We start from the raw sequence: 8,638 nt of genomic DNA, 5'->3' as shown, positions 1-8,638 counted from the left end.
CCATTGCTACTTCCTAACCGTAATTTTGCTACTGTTATGAATCATGATGTAAATATCTGATATGCAAGATATCTGATATGTGACCCCCCCCCAAAAAAAAAAGCTGTCAACCTACAGGTCGAGGACCTCGGCACTGTGGTCTTCTGGGGTCTACTTATGGAGCAGTTTCGGGGGGGGGGTCTGCAGTAATGGAATCTGCATCTGAAAAGAACTCTAATGCGGTATTCCTGCTTATTCAAGTTGGATGATTTCTCTCCGGAGTGGCAGGGGCTGCGAATTCCTACCTTCTCGGCCCTTCACAAGTTTCAGTTCCTTCAAGTGTAGCTCTCCACAGTCAGCTCTGGCTCAACACTTGATTCCCACTTCTGAACTTGAAATTGCAGTTTCAGTTCAGCAAAAGGCACCTTTAGCCCCATTGCTTAGGGAGCCAGAGCTGCTGGGGATTTCGGCTCTCTCACAAAACACTGCTGCCTACCTGGGATGTGAAGCAGCTGGGCAGGAAGAAGAAGGAACATGTACCCTTATCCCTGAAACTGGTACTTCTAGTCCCCCCCCCCCCCCAACAATAGACTTGGCTAGCACTGAAAACAACCTGAGCGTGAAAACAAAGCCGACCGGGATTTAAGTGGGGCCCTTGGATCCTTTCAGACATTTTAGGCAGAGAAGGGCAAAGATATGAGTGCTAGATTGCAGACAGGTGGCTGACGCCAGGAAACTGCTAGTAACAAATGCCGAGACTCCTGACAGCTACACCAGAGACAAGCTTTTGTAACGATACCAAAACTGGCATTTGCGATTTTTATTTATAAATAAGATAAGCACATATGGACTTTAGCCAAATGCAACTTAACAGTTCGTTTTGTATAAAATATATCTGTGTTCAGGGTGAGGTATCTAGAGAAAGGGATGGTGTTGTGTTAACTCTTTCATTCACCTGGCTTCTGCAAGACAGCCTCTTGAATTAGCTCAGCTTCCTACACAGTAGTAAGTAATTAGGAAAGATAAATATTATGTATGCAAGAAGAAATATAAATATGAGGCGAACAAGTTACTTCACCTCCTCAGAGCCATGAAAGCTGCTGTCTTTATGGCACATCCTTCAAACACAACCGGACTTAAACTTTTGGCCACTCAAGTTTGCTGGAAACTGAAGCAGGGAGAAAAACAAAACAAAACACCTCAATAGTGACTTTGTGAAGACTCTGGGCAGCTTAGAATACTGTACTTTCAAGGTGTTGCGCCTCTTTTATAAGCCGGTTGGCTGACTGCAGTTTTTTGGTGCCAACTGAGATTAGCAGTTATGCAAAAAAAACAAAAAAACAACAACAACAAAAAAAAAACGCCACCTACTATTGTCCCTGCATAAGACCTGGTGGCTCTGGAGACAAAAGTGAAACTCCTTAAAAGATGAATGAACCCAATCTAGTATCTGGAGATTTTTGTCCCAGGAAAGGAAGGCTTGCCCTCCCGTTAAAGAAAAGTGTCCAGGGTTCTGGTGGCAGATGTCCAAGTAACACACAAGTTCAAAACACCCTCAGACCCCAGGCGGAGCTCAAACAGACTGTGCGTGAGCCGCACCTACAAGTCAGAGTCACAGGGCAGCGAACTGTGGCAGGGCCGAGTGCTGCGAGTGGAGGAGCCGCCTTGGGAGGTGGCTGTCTTCTCCTCTCCCTCAAGCACGTCCATGGGGTTGGTGTAGGCCTTGGGTGGCGGCCGTGGCATGGGGAATCCGACCTTGAGCTTGCCGGAGGCCCTGTGCTCGGTGGGAGGAGGCCGATGCTGACCGTCGCTGTAGTACTTGATGGCCGGTGTGAGCGCGGGCTCCGGCCAGTCTACGTAGACGGTGCTGATGCTGCTGCGGCGCGGGCCTGAGGGGGGCGCCTTGCGGCAGCGGCGACAATGTTCTTTGCACCAAGGCGCAAAGCTGAGCGCCAGGGAGAAGCCGCCCAGCAGCAGCAGGCAGCTGCCTAGGTAGCCCAGCACCAGGCTGTAGCTGACCTGCACTGTGACAGGGTTGCTCGGGGCGGGCAGGACGGAGCGATCCGCCAAGAAGTGGTTGTACCAGGAGACCGGGATGAGGCTGAAGAGACCGGCGACGAAGAGCGCGACGCCCGAGAGGCCGGCTAGCCCGAAGTGGGGCTCATCCTGCCAGCAGCGCACGCCGAGCGACGCCAGCAGCAGCCCCAGGGCGGTGGTAGCCAGCGACGTGATCATGAGTCCCCGGGCCGCCTGCACCACCTGGGTCTCGAAGTAGCTCCACTGGTCGGGCTGGCCACACTCGCGCTCGCGGCTGCTCTGTTCGCGGCAGATGTCCCACAGGCCCTGGTACAGCACCACGTCCACCGGCTGGTCCAGAAAGCCCTTCATCAGCCGCCAGCCTGGGGCCAGCGTGCTGATGAGATTGAGCAGCAACCCGCAGGGCGTGAGCACCATGCCCAGGGTCATCACCACCGGCGTCCGCATCCCTCGTAGCTCCGTGGGTCCCCCCAGCACCCGTGCCGGCTCCGCAGCGCGCCCCAAGCCCGGGGTCCCCAAGTCTGCGAGGCGAGGCGCCGGGCTGGGTGGCAGCGATGCTCGCCGCGCTCTCCGGACGCTCTTTGTCTCCCTCGCGGGACTGTCCCCACTGAGCCTCTCGCAACGAGTCCCCTCCCCTCTGGAGTCCCGACTGCTCCGCCCTCTCGCCCAGCCGGTGTCCCTAATCGAAACTAGCTGCGAGTCGGGTCAGACCGAAACCGCGCGCCCAGGAGCGCCCCCGCGGCCAAACCCTGCCCGGTGGGAGGGGCAGGAGCGGCGGGGCCACTTGGCAAGAGGCGACCAAGGACTCTGAGGACCCGGACACCCCACCCCAGCCCGGCCCGGCCGCTTCGCCCCACCCGCCGGGTGGTTTAGGGACCGAGCAAAGGTCGCCCCGCCCTGGCTCCTTGACGCCGCCCTCGCTCTCGGGGACTGGACGAAGGGGGCGGGCCGCTCCTGGAACCTCACCTGCTGCCTAGCTGGGCTCTGCCCTCACTTCCCAAACCGTCTCAGGTCAGAAAGGGACCCCCCCCCCCGCCTCCCACCCCCAATTCTCCCTGACTATGCTGACACAACTCTCCATCCACTCCCAGCTGGTGACCAGCGTCCCTTGAAGGTTTTGAGCGGCTACCCGCAGTCACTCCCAGCGCGTTGGTCTGCCAGAGATGCGCAGGACCCGTGTGCACCGTGCTTTCCCGGCCCGGGGTGTATGCAAACTAAGGGCTCCACGCTCCGCGAGAAGTTTAACTCGTAAGAAAGGGAGAAATACTTTTTGCAAAGGGGTTTTCTTTGCAGTCTCGTAAAAACAGTTCAAGCGGATCCGAGGATGGCTCGATGATTGTCTCCTCTGGACTCGGCAAGCCTATAATGCACTGCAGAAAACCCGTGGTTCTGAGAACGTTTTCAGATAAATGCAAAGGGGTAGAGTATGATTGATTGTCGCCCAAAGAATGCCAACTGGGTTTTTTTCTTTCATGAAAAAAAAAAAAAAGACAAACTTGTAATCATAGAAATATAATTAGAAAAAAATCGCTTTATTCTTTATTCCCCTTGATTAGTTAAAAATGAAAACTTGAAAATCTGCATTGGCAAAGGTAGGAGCTAGCTAGTGATTCCTGGTGTCGTCTGCTTCGTGTGAAGCCTTTAATAAACCAAATGAGCTGAAGTTTCTTTTTCAAAGGTTTTTTGTTTTTGTTTTTGTATAATGAGCATTCCTGTTTGCCTGTGTACGAGTTATTTGCATTCTCCTTTGATTTTCACACTAAACTGTTTCCCTCCTTAAACACTTTCATTTGGCACACATTCACTTTATATTAGGGCAAGAGCCATGCCTTTACTGTTCTTTCCCAGTACTTTTCTGAATTCTCTACATTTCTTACAATGGGAATAAATTTTTTTGCAGTTTGTACAATTGAAGCTATTTGATAAAACCAGCTAACTTGGAGTAGTAGTAATTTTGAACATTCTGCAGTGGGCAAACCCAGAGATGAGAAGCACTACTTTCTGGATTTTGTTAATACAATTTTTTAATTACAAAATTTAAAAGATTATTTTTTAAACAGTACATATATGTGACATAAGAGGCCAGATGATGACACTGGAGCCCCAGAGCTGTAGCTTGAGGTGGTCTTGAGCCATTATAAGTAAGTGCTAAAAACCAAACCCTCATCCTGTGCAAGAGCAGAACCAGGTCTTCATCATTGAGCCATCCCCATATTAAAGAAAAAAAAAAAAATTGTGGCGAAGGGTCCTGTAGGTGTACATTTTCAAACTCTATTCTATTGGACTTCTTATACCTCTACCTCCCTGCCAACCCCCCAACACTGGTAGGAGAGAGAGAAGGTTAGAGGGGAAAGGGACAGCGTATGTCTCTTTATACTATTTCCTGCTGTTTAGGGACTTAGTTCCCGCAGCAGTCCAATCTTCACAGTCAGGATATACAGCAGTCTGGCAAAAGCAAACGCAGCAGCAAACCAAGCCAGCAGCAGCTGTGGGAAGCAGCAAGGAGAGGAGCCACCAATGCAGACCCTCTTGGGTTTCTGGCATTTACCCCCACTCACGAGTTCTCAGCTGAAGTACCTGCAGCTGGTACAAGTATCTGCAGCTGCTAGAGCACGAGACAATCAAAGTTAATGGCTTCGGACAAACCACATTTTTCACACTTGGGATTAAAACAAGAATGTATTCACCAAACATAACCAGATTTTTAAAGAAACCAAAACTCTCATATATAGCTGCCCTAGCTTGCTTTCTGTTGGTGTGATAAAACGCCAGCCAAAAACAGCTTCAGAAGGAAAGGGTGTACTTGGCTTGTGCTTCCTCATACACCACAGTCTGTGGTTGAGGTAACTCAGGGCAGGAACTGAGCAGGCACCTGCAGGCAGGAGTGGGAGCAGATGCCATGGAGGAATGGTGAGCACTGGCTCGCTCCTCGGTCCTGAACAAATTGCTTTCTTACACAACCCTGGACCACTTGCCCAGGGGTGATGCCATGGACAATGGGCTGGGCCCTCCTACATCAGTCATTAATCAAGAAATAGCCCCCCCCACACACACACACACAAAAGCTTGCCAATGGGCCAATCTGATGGATACAGTTCTTCAAATGAGGCTTTCTCTTCAAGGGTGACTCTAGCTCGTGTCAAGTTAATGCAAAGTCACCAGCGTATGGACCTGCCGTAGCTTTTACTGGCTTACTCAGTTTTAACTGCATAGTCTTGCAGTGAAAATGCAGCATGCTGCCATTGTGTAACCACCAACACCCTGTTTGTTAAACAGTGAGAAGTGTGTTCCCCTCATGCCTGAAGCCCTCACTAACCACCACTCCACTTTACCTGGACAGATTTAACTAGGTACTTCATTTAAATGGAAGTCAGCTGTGCTTGTGGCTAGGGTATTTCCATAAGCAGAACAAGGTTTATGCAGTTGTCACTGTATAAACTGACCACATGACGGCTCCATGGTGTGGTTAAAGGGAAGCTGTTTCTTTGTTTCTTAATTGTACCTATGAGCAGCCAGAGGCACCAGAAAGAGTCCAGGGTAGAGAGAAAGAAAGTAGACTGTACATAATGGCTATGAGAGAAGCAGGAGCATAGCGGTGGAGACAGAGAGCTGGGGGAGGGGAAGAGAGGAGGGGAGAAGAAAGGTTAGGGAAGGAGGGAGGAGAGAGAGAGAAAGAGAGAGAGAGAGAGAGAGAGTAAAGAAAGGGAAAGAGATCATAGCTAAAATAGCCAGGATAATGAGTAGCTGGGCAGAAGGAAGCACATGAGCTGGAGGAGTTTATAGTAGGAGAAAAGGTGAGAAGAGCTGGAAGGGCTGGGATCCAGGATGGACTCTGAAGTGTATAACAGGTGCTTATGACATCGAGGGAGCCTGGAGGCCAGCATGTGCTCTGTTATGCTGATAATCACCGCAGATAGCCATTTGTCCTTCTGCCAGTGATAAGAAAAATGGCTCCCTTGGCTAGAAGAGAATGAGTTTCACAATTTCCTGGCTTTTGTCTAACTGCTAAAATTTGGAAAGGTGGAGTTTCCTCTGGACCTGAGAGTGACATGTATCATAGTTCTTCTCCCTCAGAGCTGAATAGTGTTTACTATGGTGTCTGTGCCACTTGTGTTTATTTCGTCATCTCTCAATAGATGATTGGGTTATTTCAGCCTTTTAGGTATTGTGAACTGTGCTACGAAGAGGAGTGTCTTGACATCTTTCTGAGACCCATCTGTTAATTCTTCTGAGTGCAATGACCCCTTAACAGTCCCACCTCAGCCATGGGAGTTCTGATTGCTCTGAACATTTTGTAAAATATATTTCAGTTATTATGTGTGTGTGTGTGTGTGTGTGTGTGTGTGTGTGTGTGCATGATGTATCTGTGGGCACACATGCGTATGTGGATGTCAGAGGGCAACCTTGGGGAGTCACATCTTGCCACATTCATGGAGGTGCTGGAATTGAGCTCAGGTCTCCAGGCTTGTGCAGCAAGCACCTTTGACTGCTGAGCCGTCTTGCCAGCCCATTACCTTTGGTTGAAATAGAACCTTAGATTATCCAATTCCTCCTGTTTTAAAAGAACTTTCAAATTAAAATACCTTAACTTTTTTTTTTTTTTTTTTTTTTGCTTTAATGCAAAGAACATAAATGGATATATGTTGATGTTTTCCATTGGGGTTTGTACAGGTATTTTCAGAAAGAATGGAGAAAGAAGATAGAGATTTCTTTTAAACTGAATGTAGTAGTACATCCTGTAATCACAGGGTTTGGGCAGCTGAGGGAGGAGAGTTGTGAACTTGAAACCAGCATGAGAGCCTATAAAAATATAAAGAGGAGTATGCTAGTGCTTTCGTTGGATATCTGTAGTTACTTCATGACTCACCAGCATGGACAGTATGGCATGGATGAGCTTGCTTCCGTCTGTCCTGCAATGGGACTTGTCTGTGAAGATTACTGTTACTCTCAGAAAGGACAGTGTCTAGAAATGGCTGTCTTGACTTAGCTTAAGGTGGAATAAATACCTTGTAAAAGACATTCTCTATGACAAGGTATTAGAAGCTACTGACTCTGTCCTCCTCAACCCCCTCACCAAACTCTTGAGACAAAAGATTCTCTGTAATAGAAGGGCTGGCTCCACCTAAGAGCTGCTTAACAGAGCCACTTCCCAGCTTAGTGGTAGAGTGCTGGGCTAGCATGCCCAGCATCCCCGAGTTTGATTAAGACTACGGCAAAAATGAATTGAAATGGCGAAATAGCCGATGTTTTCCCGAAAAGGGACAAGGCCTGGGATGAGTTCTCAATATTTTAAATATCCAGACTGGGTTGCTGTTTGTCAGCTTTTCTGTTGCTGTGACTACCCCCCCTCTCCGAGGAGGCTCACAGTCTCTGGTTTCAGTTCTCGGTAACTTCCTTCCCCCCCACCTTTGGGAAGGCATTGGTGCATTGGGAATAATATCTGTCTTTCAAAGTCACGCCTCCAGGGTTTACTTCCTCCAGCCAAAGGCCACGTGAATGCCCATTCAGCTAAGGGCTCAGCCATGGGCTAAGCCGCTGAAAAGGTCAGCGTCCCCAAGAACCGGAACCATTCCTCACAAACCGGAACCATTCCCAACTCAGTGTCCCTGCCTCGCAGCACCTGTGTTTCAGACCCAGCCCTGAACATGGGAGTCTCTGGGGGACCTCCCAAGTCCACGCCTACAGAAATGAGTCCGTAGGGCCAGGATTACAAACATTTGTCCATAATAGAATGAAAATCCCCAGAAGGCACACATTGCTGCTCTGAAGCCACACTGGTGAATAGAGAGTGAAATTATGACTGAAGCTGAGGAAGCTTTTAACAAGAGGGGTGTCCGTAAAGCGAAGGAGCTGTCACTCACTTGGCCTTGGATGGGACAGAACCTTAACAGCAATACCTGGCTGCAAGAACACATATTCAAGAATATAAAATGGTCATTTGCTCTTTTACCCGATAGCTTGATTACCATTATCTTCCTTTCCATGCCACCTTGCGTCCCTTGTAATTACATTTAGGACTCATCAGAGACCTCCTGTTACGGGAGGTGTAAATGGTGCACCATAAAGTATACCTAAATGGGCTATAAACTACTGTTTCAGTTTCTTGCTTTTCCTTCCTTCCTTCCTTCCTTCCTTCCTTCCTTCCTTCCTTCCTTCCTTCCTTCCTTCCTTCCTTTTTTCTTTTGATGCTGTGATAAAACACTTTGACTAGAAGCAGCTTAGTGGAGGGAAGGGTTTATTTCATCCTCCACTTCCAGGTCACAGTCTATCACTAATGGAGAACTGAAGGCAGGAACCCAAAGGCAGACTGTATGCTATTTCACACAGCATCACCTGTGACAGGGAACTGGCTCACAACAGAGGGAGTACAGAAGAAACCACAGAAGATGTAGTGTGCTGGCTCGCTCACAGGTCTATGCTTAACTAGCTTTCTTATACAGCCCAGGACCTCCTGCCTAGAGATGGCACTGCCCACAGTGGGCTGGACTCTCCCACATTAATGAACAATGGAGACAAATCTGACTCCCATGCCATCAGGCCAATCTAGGCAATTCCTCTTCAGTGGAGGCTTTCCTCTCAGATGACTCTAGGTTGTTCCAGGCTGACAGTTAAAATTTAGTAG

The 8,638-nt window shown here is 48.9% G+C and overlaps 1 protein-coding gene across 1 annotated transcript; it reads right to left on the bottom strand.

Annotated features, from left to right (window-relative positions):
* Positions 1 to 764: 764 nt before the first annotated feature.
* Cldn23 (claudin 23) lies at positions 765 to 2,594 on the bottom strand. The gene has a single exon (XM_055593464.1). The coding sequence runs from the start codon at positions 2,461 to 2,463 to the stop codon at positions 1,579 to 1,581; it is 885 nt and encodes a 294-aa protein (XP_055449439.1). The 5' UTR covers positions 2,464 to 2,594; the 3' UTR covers positions 765 to 1,578.
* Between the last annotated feature and the right edge of the window lie 6,044 nt (positions 2,595 to 8,638).

This window comes from Psammomys obesus, unplaced genomic scaffold (assembly GCF_907164565.1).
Source record: "Psammomys obesus unplaced genomic scaffold, mPsaObe1.curated_primary_1811, whole genome shotgun sequence".
In the NCBI taxonomy this organism is placed as follows: Eukaryota; Metazoa; Chordata; class Mammalia; order Rodentia; family Muridae; genus Psammomys; species Psammomys obesus.
Note: the sequence above shows the minus strand (reverse complement) of the source record. Positions and strands in the feature narration are given on the sequence as shown.

Bases quoted from the DNA above. Each gene is read 5' to 3' on its own strand.
- Cldn23 (XM_055593464.1), bottom strand. From the start codon at position 2,463: ATGCGGACGCCGGTGGTGATGACCCTGGGCATGGTGCTCACGCCCTGC.